Below are 16,077 nucleotides of genomic sequence, written 5' to 3' on the forward strand. Positions count from 1 at the left end.
TTGTAAATAGCATGTAGACCGTATCTCACGGCTAGTCTAAGCGTATAAATATATACATATAAATATGAATTTAAAAAATCGAAGCTATAAATATTATAAATAGAGACGGACACATGCACACGGTGCAGAGCCGTCCTGATTAATGGCGGCTTGCACAGTGGTCCCACTAAAAAGTTATTATATTCTTCCCTTTTTCTCGCTATCAAAATTTTTATTGTTGTACCATTAATATCATTATGTAATTATTGTAATTAGAAACTCGCTATTAATATTATTGTCATTATTATTATTAATAATAAACGCTGTTACTATTTGTAAAGGTTTCTACAATAATTTCTTTTCCCTTCGACACTTTGATATCTTTTCTTCCTGAATTTTTAAGCAATAGATATCTATTTTATTGCAAACGTAATTATAAAGTAAAATGAGCTAATTTTGTGTTTTTAGATATATTGTTACAGCAATATTACGTGGATTCCAGAGATTAGGTATGTAAATTACAATTTTATACATCCAGATAAGTAACTAATCGAAAATAATTACATTGTGACGTACAATGCGTATCTCAATTTAAATAATCTTCCGCTGTTTGCTCGAGTCGATAGCTTGATTAATCAAGATTGTTGAATCTGGTACTGGCGGATCAGGATCCGCCAGCTTCACTCGCTGTAATTCAGGGTTAAACGGCTCTGCCAATTAAGCAGGCTATCCCAAAGAACCCCTTAACGGCCCAATATGTTTTCTGCCAAGTTTCCCCGGACTTGTTCCGCTTTCCCTCCCTCCCTATTCTCACGCTCATTATTTCGTTCAGGGCTGTACGAATGCGACGATGGGGTAGACGTGAGATTTTCCGTAGGCTCGTTTACAGCTCTCGCTAATGTGCACCAATCGCGCGCGCAAGACATCGCGAAGATAAAGGATAACAACCGGCGCAAAAGGCAAAAGAAAGACAGAAAACGTCGAAAAATTTATCTGTGAGAGAGCAAGGACGAGAAGAGAGACATGTAGAGAGCGAAAGAGAAAGAGGCAGGACATTACAGTACAGACTGCACGACACCATGACGCGGCTACGGGAACAGATTGGACAGTTATTGCATTCTGGGTAAGATTAATTGATATGGGGACTGGTGGGTGGGCCGAGGGGCGCGCGGCTACGTCGGTGCTTAAACCTTGTCTCAGCGCGGGTTGGGGATGAGAGAGCGGTGATTAACCGATTGCACCGTGAACCGAAAACCACCCCTCCCCCTTCTTCCTAATAGCCATTGAGTAATAGAGAGGCTCTTATTATTAAATAGCACCGAGCTGTGCGTAGACGAGATCGTGAAACATTACCGTATGGATCAAGTCAATTGCAAAAACAGATTTATATGGTGATTATAGAATATATAATCGTTTTTTTTAATCTATTACATGTATTTATTCCGCAAATCTCACATTCTGAAACTTTGTCTCGTGGCCCTGATTTGAAAATTATTATTCAAACTTGAAATCAAACCCTTTGCACGACGAAAGAACGATAAAGAACAGATAAGCTGGATCAAAATGATAAACTTACTCCTGATAATCTATGCGGACGACATTAGAAATAGTCTGAAGAAGTTGCGGAATCTGATTAATAATGCAACCGCACTACGAGCACTGGCCACGGGTATTCCTAGTCTGGGACTGTCACAATTTCTACGGCGGTACAACCACTTCGGCGCACTGCGACCTCCGAGTTCTCAGTGTTCATTCTCGTATCTTCGCGGCAACAATCGTCCAGAACCATATCATCCCCCGTAGCTGGCGGCTATAGAACGTTCGAATACGTTTTAGGGGACAAGTCCATATACCCACCGTATACGGATACACCTTATGACTATTAAGGTATTCACAGCCCCTCGGAGGACGCCCCACTTTGAAATATGGCGACTCAGGTCACCACCGCCAGTCGGAGAGGCTGCTGTTCCGCACTTCCTCCCGTGTTCTCCTTTTCGATCTCCCCTCTTTCTAACGCCACTCGGTTGCCTTCGTCGTATTCCTTCTCTCGTGTCCTTGCCAAACGTACACACTTACACACCGGTGGGGTGTTGCTCGTGGAGAGACTCCGCATCTGCCTCATACCACTCCACGGTTTTCCATATTATTTACAACTCTCGTTCTGTGCGTTCCCCCTGCAATAATCCGGTCCAAGTCCGCGAACGCCCGAGCGTGTCACCAAATTGGTGGAAACCGGTGGAGGATGCCGTAAGCTGTCTCAGCTTGTGACAACTCTGAGTGATGCAGTAGCACCAAGATCCGACGTACGTGTGTTCGCTAGAAAGAATGGAGAGAAGTATAATCGTAGGACGATTTTTTAAGGTTGATCCCGACGTTATGATGCAAAACTTCTCGTCGTAATCGACTATTAATGGGATGATAATCACTTGCTAAAAACAAATGTCGTTCCTCGAAAACGAAACATTTACATCCCGAACAATTAAGTTTTAAATTAATTAAATTTATCAGCTGTGTCCAACAATCAGATATCACGCTTATTTAAGCAAAACTCTTTTCCATACATCAATATTAATAAAATTGTTCACTATGCTGACTTGCACTGTAATAAATATGTAATTACTCTCAATTTGAGTAAATGATTCTCTTAAACCGCTTCATAAAATAGAAAGGGTCATCTGCTTATTTGTTCTTATTCTTGTCACAGGGTCATCTGCTTATTTGTTCTCATTATTGTTGCATCTCAGAAAAGCGATTCACTCATATACATTATCGCATTCAACTACATCACTATGTTTAAAATTATTATTACCATAAGAAGTGATATTTTTATTATATTTTGCATTTTTTAAATTATTTGTAAAATATTATGCAAACATTTGTAAAACATATTTTTGCTTCAATTCTAGTAACTAACGAGTGCACTATGATGCACTTGTTTGTTTTGTATATCTTTACGTGTCGACTGATCGAGCAAACGAGTAACCGGACACTGAAATCTCATTTCGCGTAAATGCGTCCTGGATACTGGACGCGTGGATTTGCGCGTCAGTCGCATTTGCGCGGGTCAGCCGGATTAAAAAACGTCGATGTCCAATTATCGTCGGACACCGCGCGGTTAATGGAATTTTTGAGAAGGAGATTAGGGAACTCGCGCGGTTCATGCAATTTTCGTGTGTTGCGTGTCGCGCACTAATTCGTTCCACACGCGGATCGTGACGGAGATATGTTCCTTCCGTTGACGGGAACATACAAGAACAAGCGCAATTTCGTTCACAATCACTTATAGTTAGAGCTACATAACTCGAACTAATTCGCACGCTTCCTCACCTATTCGGTTGCCATAGAATCCTATTATCCGACCGTACTGTTCCTCAAAACTTATCAGACATTCTCAAACTTGTTTAAAAAAATTACATTTTATTTGACGAATTAGTTCGCATCCTGTCTTATTGAAGAATAATGAGGTGCAAGACCTTTTTTTCGTAAATAGCTTGATGGGCTTGACCTTCGATCGTCCAGGCGACGAGCTGTCACGGATGTAGCCATTTGTCAGTAGGCTTCTCTAATAACGAGGCGACTCTCTCTTTCTTTCGCGTACCGCACGACTTTAAACAAATAGCTCGGCATGGAAAACGGGAAGAGGAAAACAAATGGTCGCTTACGCTTGTGAGGAAGAAAAGGGCACGTCGCGCGTACTGGCGATCAATCAAGCGCCTTTGGCTGGATCGACTTAATACAGTCAGAGATCGATTGAATTCCGACATAAGTTCATACAATCGTAAATCTTTGCACGTGGGCTGCTGATCCACTCGCAATACGAAATTTTATGATATTAAAAAAGATGTTAAAAAATCTACTCTTTGTTAAAACATCTGCGTTGAAAACAAGGAAACTCATATGAAGATATTTATTCATTGAACAAAAGAAATTCTAAATTTTTGCAAAAATTTACTGGGGCAGAAAAACCAAAAAGAGTGAAAGAGTTTGTATTCATTATTCGATGAAACATAAAAATGTTTAAACAACTCTTCAGGAATTAACCGAAATTTAGAAATAGACGTGAAGATTTATACGAAAGTAAAGCCTGTACTCCCATGGGTGTCCGATTCATTATCCATCCTGAATAAATAATCATGCACGGATGCGGGTGGCTATGGGAATGTTGGTCAGAGGATACTTTGGAAAGGTGATTATTCGTCGATGCTGTGTCGTCCGCAGCGAAATCGACCCCCAAGGACATGCATCGTGCTTCGGATCGGAGCAACGGCATCGTGTATCTTCTTTGACTGCATCATTGATGAGTAGGATCAACGAGTTCTCTCGTCTCCTCTGTATCTTAACTCTTATTTCTGTAAATGACATTTTATGCAAGAACAATGTTGTATCGATATAAACATTAAAACGAGTTAATTATTGAAGTAATTTGATGATTTTTTAAATATGAGATAACAGAAGTAAATTACATGTTTAAAAAATAAAAAGAATTAAAGTTAACAATTTTTCCACCAATCTTGCTCTATTCAAGAAAGTATTAATTATATCTAATATTTTATAATTACAGTAATCAAATAAGGATTAACAAGTAAAAAAATATTAACCGTTTACTCATCTGTATTAGATTTGTTTGTTGAATATACAATTAAATTGAAAATTGAGTATAATAAATTTAAAAGATTTATAACTATATGCAGTACAAGAACTATAATACCTGAAATATAATTTACTAATTACTATTAATGCTCCTTCTTTATCTCACATTAATTCTAATACAATATATTCTCTTTCCTATACTATTCTACTGTGTTTCGTTAATTATTACATTCTTATAAAACTTTGAGTAAGAAGAAAAATTTATTGAGTGCAACTAAAACAATAAGTAAACGTCTATTTGGAATTTCCCACTCCCCAATCTCAATTTCTTCTATTTCGCTCGCTCGTTCCCCATACGTCGGCGGCAAATGGAAATATAATCATCCCTCGTCGTCTCTGCGGCACCGTGCATAATTCCGCGATCGACTTCGTTGATGTCGCGGACCGTATCGCTGCCTACCTGGACCACGTAGCAACCGTAACTCAGTTTCCAAACGGATCGTCTCCTAGGAATACTTTATGCGTACTACACATCATTCCAACCGCCTAGTTCGAGAAGATGGAGGTCGCCGCGGATAGGAATAGGGTGGTAGGGACTGTAGAAGACACGGATCCTTAAGTATTCTACGCGTCGTGCGGGACTAGTGCATCCGTTTTAAGATGGCGGCGAGAGGGAGGAGGGTTCGCGGGGTAGAGCTGCGCCGATACCCTTTCGCCGGGAGAGGAAACGCCGATGGTAGGAGGTCCTCGGGTAATCATATAAGGATAGCTGGGGAGTCGCGCGAGGAAGGTCGGGTATCAACTTTTGATCCTCCGATATCTCCGACAGCCTGGCGGACCCCTTCCAGCCGAAGAGGAGCGTGTCTGTATTCAAACGGCTCTAACTCGATATAAGCGACGCTCCCAGAGGCATCCTTCCGCCGAGGAGGACGAGCTGGAGGACAGCAGGCCCTCCCTATCGTGTCGCTCACGCCCACCCCCTTAGGATCTTCAGAAATAAGAGTATCCCGCGTAGCCGGTGCCTCCAATCGAATTTACATCCCGACTGCTTCGCTCCCATCCCGAAGATGCGAGGGTGGATCCTCGACATCGCCAAAGTGCCATCTGCTATGATGCATGGGTGGAGGTGCATAGCGACCACTAAAATGGCCCCGTGGTCCACTACATTGGCATTCTGGGAGATGCGCGACGAGATATCAAGTGGAGACGAATGACTTCTGACATGGATAGTTCTTTGGGGAATAACTGATGTACATTGATACGAATATGGAAGTGTATAATACGAGTGTACTGCTTCTAGAAACATGTAGAACTTACTTAGTAAGTTGTAAAACGTCTAAACATGTAAAACGGGTAACTTAGGAGACAATACTTACTAAGATAACACTAATTAAGGATGCAGATGCTTATTTGGATTTGAAACAAGAAATAATAACTATATTTAACATTTAGAAAATAAACTATAACATAACATAACTGATAAATATATGAAAAAGATCTTTCTTAAATCAAAGTATTTAGATATTCAATTATTAAATTTTCAAAGATATATATAATATGAGGTAATATTAAAAGATAATAATCAAGTCGTCTTTATAATATTATCTTAAATTAAAATTTATATCATATAATACTTTAGGCCTGTTAAATTAAGCTTACTTAATTTATTGTTATATATTAATTTATGATAATTTATGATGTATATATATATATATATATATATATATATATATATCATTACGTCAAATTTATAATATATATCATTGTATGTTAATATATTAAAAGTTTGTTACATATTAATTTATTATGTAAATCAATACACATACACAGTTTTATTTTAGAACTAAAATAATACTCAGTTTTGTTTTATAACAATACACACAATTTATTATGGAAAGATGTTATCACATGATGATAAAAAAGGAATTTTTATTAATAATAGGTACATATTAGGTTCTCTGTATTATCAACTAAACGAGATATCATAGTAACATCAAATGGTAAAATAGATAACGTATATACGAGCGCGCGGCCTGCCTACCGATGGCTTCGCTGCACGACCGCACTCTCATACGTTGATATCAATAATAACTCGATTATTATTGCGCACATTGCAAAATGGTACAGGACTTTTTAATTTAATTTGACGTAATCTACCTGTGGGCGAAAGGTTTTTACCCTTATATGAAACACCCTGTATAGTGTTTCGAATTTAAATGTCAAAACTTTGAAAGCGTCTGAATAAGAATCAATAAACTAAGAAAAACAAGCTTTAGAAATTTGCTTGTTTTCGTTTTGAAGAAAATCACAAAAAACAGAAGAAATATTCATTTTATACTTATATTTATTACGTAATACTTATTTATCAGGACATCAAAAATTTCACATCTCTCTCTAATTAGATAATTATAGTCCTACAGAATGCTTAAGTTATATACCAATTTGAAATAAAGTTTTATTGTAAATAAGTAGGATACGAAGGATGGAAAAAAAGGAAAAAGATGATTAAAAAAACAACACAGTATTAAAACGAGAGTCAAGTATATTGTATGTACTTTAATGATAGTTTTATCCAAGACTACGCCGTAATGCTTGTGAGGATGTTCTCCTCCAAACTTCCCTCGTAATTTATATTACTATAAAATGATTAGAAGCCACAGATTTCGCGTTACATATCCTTACGAGATTTCTCGCAGCTCTTGGATATATTTTGGATAGATTATTAATTGCGCTGTTACTTTCGTCGATGAGAAGAAGCCAATCCGATGTAACGGATGTGCATTCTAGAACTCGATTGGTTGCAGAAGAAAGCTTAAAATACAAAATAATAATAATCTTACGTATTTTAACTACAGTTAAGTCGATATTCATTATATTCAAATACATTCTTTCTCAATAATAAGTATGACATACTAAACATATTTAATTTTACATAATATACAAAAATGTACGTAACAATAAGTTTTATTTACAATAATTATTTACCTGTAAAATTATATATAAGAAACATCCAGACTTCACAAAACGTCTAATAGGTGTTTTTAAATTAGATTGTGACTTTCTCCCAAATCTTTTATAGCTTTCTTTGCGTCTATTTAATCAAAGATTGCTCCTTTTTCTTCCATCTACACTTAATAACGTTAGTGATAATGTCTCAATCATACCAACATTCTGTTAAAGCGCATTTTCTTAACAAAGATAAATAATCATTTTGATGAAAAAAAAGTACATCTGTGTCTTTTAATACCCGTCGCTGTTAATAGATCAATCATTAATACATGAAGAACATGCATCAATTGTTAAATATGATCAATCCTTTATTTTAGACATTTTTCGGCATTAACATAACCTATCCTTATTATGTTAAATATTGTTCATGATTCTCTTTTTTCATAATCGACGAAAATCAATATGTAAAAATTTCTCAAGAATCCATGATTTGATATAGTATATTTTTCTCCAATTTTATATAATATTTGTATAAAAATTTTGCAGCTTAAATTTAGAATGTTTTCTCCAATAAAGAATCAGTCACTAGAGATACTGACGTTAAGACGGTTATTTTTAATGTCAGTTTTGCATTTACGTCCTCTCACATGCAAAAGGTAACCGTACTACTTTCAGATAGATTTTATTTGCAGAAGTGACTTTATGCGATAAACTGCGACGGCTAATTAAATATGGAAGAGCGCAAATCTCGTTCAACGAGTTAGAAGAACTGACTATAACTATTTATTATACCTAGTATTAATAGCGCGTCTCGTTATAAAAGTAACGGTGTCGCAGTAAAAGACTTTTGTAAAATTGCAAAGAGAGAGAGAGAGATTTGATGAAAACAAACTGTCGCATCTTCTTTCATTCTGACACAAATTTTTATTAATGCGCTTTTAAGAAAGAATTCCATTTATATGTATTGATGTATATGTATGTTTTTGGACGAAAAAAATTATAATTTATTCTGCTTAGGATTTATGATACCAGACTCTCGGAGAAAATACTATTATCTTCGAATTCAAACAATAAAAATTTTTTAAATTAAAAACGTAAGAAATTCTTAATGTTAATTTTAAGTATAGTTAGCAATAATAGAATATACTTGTAATGTTACTTTCCAATAATAGTAATTATTCGAAACAAGGGATCCACTTTCAATCACCTTGATCTTAAGATATGTTGTCAAAGACATCGCCTTGAGTACTCTTCAATAACTTTTCAACGAACAATGAGCGCCAACTAAACCCTTTTGAAGGGTACTCAGGGTCCTTAACAACATATCTCAAGATAAAGGTGAGGTCCTTTATTACGAATAATTACCCCAATAATTTTAATAGAAATGTTATCAAAACAAGTAGATGAAATTGCATTAATTATTAAACATCTTCTAAGTAAAACTTCGTAAATATTTCTTTATTTATTGTAAAAATTATTTCAGAATATAAAAGAAAAAAACAAAAAAAAATCCAATTTTGTACTGAAAACTGTGTGAGTTATAAAATGTAGTACAGTATTATACAATTATAAAATTCATAGAGAGAAAAAAAATAGTTAAAAAAAAGCGGCATACGATATTCAACGAATAGAAAACGATAAAAATTTAATACTTGACGCAATGAAAAAGTTTTGCAAACGGAATGTATCGGATTCCTATAAATTACATCTGGAAGTAAATATCTCGTTCCAGCTTGGTATAAAATTTTATCGGGATACCCGAATATATACCGCAACTTTCTAATCAACATACACGCGGAAATTTCTTTTTAATAATTCGATTAATCTGGCAAGCTTAGCAACGAGTTATTTGGCACTTGACCCTCTTTGAAATCTTGTTTCGATATATCGCTAAGCTTTCTCTAATCATTCACGGCTTTCTTTTTTATTCGTACATCTCTTCAATTTATATTATTCAACTCGACATTCGCAATATAATTCAGGCCTAACTTCGTTTATCGTTACATCACTTACGATTATACGCTGCGAGAAGTATTCTCAATCTTCTGGCTATTGCGTAATTGTTTCACGAAACAACTTACGTAACGGTTAAAAAATTCGCCGACAATATATTATTTTATATCGCAAATATATTGTACTCTCCCGCGCAATATATATTTCCCGCAGATCAAGTATACTTACTCGCCGTTTATATTATACGCGTCTCCTTAACTTAATGCGGAGTTTTCAGTTGGAGGGCGTTTATTTTATAGAAAACTTAATCGAACACACATACTCAACTGCATGACATATATGTAAAATCTATACATAACATTGTGCGAAATCGTTTAATTCGCATCTGGAGCATTTCTTTTCATTTACGTTGCGAGCGCTTGTTGTTTAACAATTGTATTTCGCTAGACTTAAGTAGATATGGATAATAAAACATGTAGTAAATATAATATGTACGTGTTTGTATACATATATGTATATAATATATAATTTATATGTACCGCTTACGTATGTTGGCGATCCAATTAAATCGATACGTTTATTTGATGGATGACCGAACGGTGTAAACGTGGCGCACGCTAATTATAATATTAATTAGAATATCCTATCATAAATTTGGCGCTATTTGGCATAGTTTAAATCATTCGATTTTTGAGCCGTGCTTTTTTTAGCATCGTTCCCGAATGCAATTTTCGAAAATTAAATTTTCAGCGATATAAATGTGCAATTCGTTGCGTTGCTGGAAAAGAATAACACGCAACATACCTAAATAATAATTATTTAAATTTACTGTGCTTTTTCATCACCAATTATGCCGTAAGATCGTCGATGTTCGGATAAAAATTTATGTGTATAGTTGAAGTTTCCATTTTGCAGATGGACACCACTTAAGCAATAATCGTCCAGTCGCGTGAATTGTCAGTCAGGTAAATTATATGGCGGGAGAAAATATTCGCATGAACTGCGCGAATTCAGGCAACACAAGACGAACGATTCGGTATTTGCGGTAACGTCTTCGATCGTTATATAATATCGTTGCCGCGCTGGTTGCTTTCAGTCTCGCTGATTCCTGATTTTAACGCGAACGTTGCGCAATTGCCGGAAGATGTCGGCGTGTTGACGTTATATTCTCCTGGAACATGTGGCAGAGCGAGCTAACAAGGGGCCAATTTCGTAGTTTTCGTTTGCTGGTCGCCTGCTACTGTATGGAACATATAGTCAGATGATGCGACAAAGCGTGGTCCAATAAAATAGGAGTGCCTGCAGCCAATTCCGTACCGGCGTCGGCGCAATCGTCATCGCAGTTGAAATAATTGCTCTGCGCAAAGGAAACAGCGAATTAGCATGAAATGGTAGCAGTATTATCACTATATTTTAATTAAATCCAGATAATTTAAACGAGTATTGAAAATATGTACAAAATAAGCATGCTATCTCAGCAAGATATACATTTTTTTCATTGCAAAGTAATAAATTGTTGCTAACAATCTACTATTTTTAAATTTATTATTCTGATCTACTTCAGTATCGAAAGATGTAATTGATAATTTTCAATTTTCGTATCAAAACTTTAATTGTATAACTTTAGGGGTCACAATTGATCGAATTTATATTATTCTAACGGAATCAAATCAGTATTTTCCTATTATCCTATATTCCTATATCCTTAGCGATATAAACTAATAACATCAAAAATGAAAAACAAAATGAAGCATCAAGAAAACTTGTTTCGTGACAGAAAAATTTAATTAATATTCCAACTAATCAATATACCGACTTTGTTTGCGCGATTATAATTGTGATGTCGTTTTGTGAAACTGTGCCGCTTGCGTACGCAGTGTAATTGGCTAGAAAAGAAGAAGTGGACTATGCTTTTAATTGAATTTTATATCTCTCGCTTATTACTTCAGATGGAATTTTTAATTGACAATTTGCGAAATGTCCAGAACGTAATGCTTAAACGAACGATGCAATATATAGGAGAAGTTAATTTTACAAATGGAGCAACCACATCACTTCTTAGTAGTATCACACCAAGTTTAGTCTGTAACTTAGTTAATTATAAAAAGGAAGGAATAAGTGCGGTATTAAGTGAATTTCATTTCAACCAAGTTTTAACTTTACAAGATTTAACTTGTATCGAAACTTAATATTAAAACATCATGATAAAAAAAGGGATCTTCGATTACCATATAATCAAATCAGATCTTTTCTTATAATTTCAATTAATTCTTATAATTAAACCTCCAAACTTATTAATAAAGTTTTGAGTTTTTTTTTTAAGTGATCATATATCATATTTGTTAAGACATCGCCACATATTTGTGCCACATGAAAGATTAGAGAATTAAAGTACGGGGAATTAAAGTAGGATAGCAGGCGTGTCGAGTATCAATCATGAGTGATTACCTGGCACTCGATGCATCGGCAGCTATCAGTCAGTGAGCAAGTAAGATTGAGGATCTCCACAGCCTCCTTGTAAAGTTCGACGCTCGATCTCCGCCGTCTTGGTGGCGATGTCGGTGCGCTGACTGTACCCGATGGTCTTCTGCCACTCTTCAGCCTCGATGAGGACTCTCGAGACAAGGAGGAGGTCGACGTCGATCCTCTTGGTCGATTGTCGCTCGTAAGCAGCGCTCGACCGGCTGGAGACGCGAACAATTGCAGCATATCTATGTCCTACAATCATATGTGTTAATGATATATATTGTATTGCATATCATATGTGTCTAAATTCAGCTTTGTACCGAATACTTGAGGATTAATACGCTTACTATCTTGCTTATGTTATTTTATATTGCAATTTTTTAATTAAAATTTATATAATGACATTTAAAAAAGAAATAAATAAAACAGGACTCGCTCGACTACTATAAAGTCAGAATTTGAACAAAATGGGACTCTCTTTCTGAAATTGCGTGCTCATAAACTTTATACATAATAAGATTAATATGAGATAAAATAAAAATGCATTTTAATTAACAAAATCGATTCTCCAAAAACGGTCGTCGTTATAGTGTCAAAAGAATACAATTTGCCTAACAAGATAACACTCTCTCACGAGAATCTCCTTTCAAACAATCTTATTCGTTTCAGATGGTCGAGGAGTCAGTGAGACCTCGTTCACAACATGCTTTCAGGCAAACAACTTTCCTAACAACGGCGAGTGCACACATCGCAAGTATTATGATGACAAAAAATATGCCACATCTCTTCAAGGCAAAAAAGATACTTCTAGATGACGTACGTATGTTATTAAAATGTAAGCGCAATCCTCGCGTAAATTATTTCCCAGAGTTTCTTGCGAGAAAAAATTCCACGTGCACACAGAGATTTCGTAATGATTTCTTTTTTCCGTGTTTTTTATCCTTGGGATATAAAAGAAATATTATTAAAATCGTGCGACTATATGAGAGATCTCCCGTTTCTGAATTTTATTCTTTAATAATTCTCTTGTAAAAGATAATTCTTGTAAGGCATACGTTCTGCGGTAAATTTTACCGCGTTCCGTCTTTTAAGAAAATAAAATGTATTTGTATGCAAAACCAAAATGAGAATGTATTATTAACATTATGAGATATGCAGAATACTCGTCTGTAAATTTTATTTGGTACTGTTTCTCGTAATGATCAAACTTTTATATTTCAAGAAAAACTTCAGCCGCAACTTTGTATAGTTAGTCCGTGTAGTTAGAAGCAAATTGCAAGCACATCATTAAAAATATGGAACTACATACGATCCTTTTATCATGTTCTAAAAAGCTTTCTATGTGCAAGATAAAAATGAAAGAATCATATAATATAAAGAGCGATTCAGAGAGTGTGATGCTTAGTTGCGTGCAAATCATTAAAAATCGCTCGCTGAAATGAGCATATTCACATAATGATCGTGCTTCCATATTGTGGGTGCCCGAAACTCGTCTTGGCGGAAGAAAATAATTGGAATCGAATAATTGGATTCAACTTGAGAAGTTGGAGAATTATAAATGAAGATCTCTCGATTCTCGGTTTGCGCGTAAACAGTTTTCCACTTGCATAGTTTTACAACTTTCGCGAACCATTTGGTTAGTGCGTCAGAAGAATAGTAATTACGCCGAGCTCGGCTTGAGTTCCCTGCTATTATTTAGATAACGTAATTCTCGCTTACATCATATTTTTATTGAAAAGATTTTTCACCAGATTTGCTGAAAATCTGATTGCGACCGACAAAACTGAGATGAAGTAACGCAGGTTCAACGTTCTCCGCGCGCAGACCAGCAAACTGCTATATATTGTGAATTTTCACCAAAATGCAAGATGCACTTTTAGCAAGCACAGCAAGCTTCATCTCCAGACACGGTCGAAGTAGCTTAAACCTCGCTCTTAATGTACCTCCAGCTGCGTTTGGGAAGTCTTCAAGGAAGGAAATGGAACTCCTCGGGAAATTCAGCGGAATGCTACATTCGGTTGCAACTGAGTAGATGATTTCGCTAAATAGTTTCATAATATTCCGAACTGAAAAAAAGTACTGATCGGATAAACTCAATAAATATTTTGGGTAATTTCAACGTGGAATAATTACAAGTTGATTAAGTAAAATTACAATTAATCGCAAATTTATATCATGTGCTAATTCAATCTTATTTAAGAAATACTTAGAAATAGATATCTTTCCCATATATAAAGGAAAATACAAATAGTTTTTATAAAAATACAAATTTTGTAAAAATTATAAAAAATTATATCAAGCATCGAAACAGTATATTAAATTGATATGAACATAAATATGATCTAATATCGTACACTTTGAGAGCAACTAGCTCTCAAAGTTCTAATTAATAGTGATAACCTCGATCGAGCTGCATCCTCTCTTATCGGGAAGTTCATGGCGAAACACATACGAGAGAGTGACTCGAGCAACTCCTTTGTCGGCAGAAAGTGCATCTTGTCCTCTTGTCGAGCATCCCTCTGAGAGAGATGCAGTTAACACAACTCCCTAACGAAAACGTCGATACATCGATGTCACCAGCAACTTTGATCGAGGCAGTTATCATTTAATATTATTCATCATCTAGTGAAATCATAATTTAACTCAAAATATTTTATATATATCAATATTTCCATGCAGCAAAATAAACAAATACGTTATATTTCTGTGACAAACATTTCATTTTATATTTCATTTTAATCATATAATACTATGTAAAATATAATAAATTTTTCCATCATCTACTTCATTTTCATAATGTGATCTTAAAGTAATAATTCTCACAAAAAACATAATTGAGTTGCAGCAAACGTGAATTAAAGCATTTACTATATTGATTTTACTGAGCAAATTAAAGAAGAAGACCAATATCGTAAACCTTTGCAAAAAGCTTTTGTCGCTCATGTTTACAAAACTACAAAGATAATAATCAATATTTTATATACTCGAAGTTTGATTTATCTTCAATATCATTCACTAATAATAAAACAAAGAGAAAACACAATCTTAGCTCCATTCATTCTCTTTTCTGCAATCGATCGATGTCGCATGAAACCCCATGTTGAACGATCATATCTCGGAGAACAAAAGCTTTCTCCTCCTTTTTGGCTATAGTCGTTTCTCTTTTCTCCTTACAATGACATGATCTTTATTTTATTACATCTAGGTGGCGCCTGAAGGAAACGTCATCTTCAGAGTAGTCTACGTTGGACAAAAGAGGTCGATGGCAAATGACAAAGAGATCAAATGGTGGGCGATAACAAGCGCCAAGCTGATTCGATGTACCAGGTGTACAGGGGAAGTAGGATTCCAGGTCTATCCCTTGGGACACATACCCCATCGTAGCTCGTATTTCTAGCTGCGCGCATGAACTTTCCTTGAATCCTTCAACACTGATAGATAAGCCGGGCGAAAGGACAGGCTTAGATAGAACGACTGACGAAGACTTTTTGCCACGAGAAAGCGAATGCTGCGAAGGGTACCTCGCAGTAGGGAAAAAAATAATTTCTACTTGATGTTGAAAAATGTATTGCAATATTTAGTCCCCTCCGTAGTGTATTATATCCATCATATTTCTTCTTACGAGGTCAAGTGGAGAAATATCCCATGGGGTTAGGAACCTGCAGATATATTTAGATAACTCCTCAAACTCTCAGATACGTTATTTCATAAATCTTTATTTTTCCAAGATAGCTTTTAAACTATCCGACTATAATTATCTTACCAATAAACTATCTTACTGCTCTTATTAAAATTTTACTGTTATTGCCCTCATGGATTTTCCAGATTGAAATAAATTGATGCTACTTTTGAAATCGATTGAATAAAGAGGTTTTTTTCTCGAAAAGGGAACATTATGCATTCTGAAAGCAAATGTTTGGTCATCTCAAGATTAATATATATTTAATCCTGTGCAAATTTCCGATATGTTTTAACTAATCAACTTCACGTATTGATTGAAAGCAAATAGTTGACCAATAGAAGATTGGTAAACCAAGGTTGGTGCGAATCGATAGAGTGTAATGATAACTGATTTGATCTGTATACCCTGATCTTTATACTTTTGCTGTTCACAATTTATTTCGATAATTTACAAATCTC

At 35.4% G+C, this 16,077-nt stretch overlaps 1 protein-coding gene and 1 long non-coding RNA gene across 2 annotated transcripts in view; one reads left to right on the top strand and one right to left on the bottom strand.

Moving 5' to 3' along the window:
- Positions 1–7,093: 7,093 nt before the first annotated feature.
- Positions 7,094–16,077, bottom strand: part of LOC105279271 — a 101,089-nt gene continuing 92,105 nt past the window's right edge. Inside the window, exons 6-7 of the mRNA XM_011338932.3 lie at positions 11,920–12,189; positions 7,094–10,828 (exon numbers count right to left, since the gene is read on the bottom strand). Of these exons, the coding sequence (XP_011337234.1) occupies positions 10,709–10,828; positions 11,920–12,189 (390 nt within the window). The 3' untranslated portion in view covers positions 7,094–10,708. The remainder of the gene's footprint in view (positions 10,829–11,919; positions 12,190–16,077) is intronic.
- LOC109610962 lies at positions 10,776–15,846 on the top strand. The gene is made up of 2 exons (XR_002193269.2): positions 10,776–10,862; positions 12,607–15,846. It is a non-coding gene; the product is annotated as an uncharacterized LOC109610962 (long non-coding RNA).

The sequence above is a fragment of the Ooceraea biroi genome, chromosome 7 (assembly GCF_003672135.1).
Source record: "Ooceraea biroi isolate clonal line C1 chromosome 7, Obir_v5.4, whole genome shotgun sequence".
Lineage (NCBI taxonomy): Eukaryota > Metazoa > Arthropoda > Insecta > Hymenoptera > Formicidae > Ooceraea > Ooceraea biroi.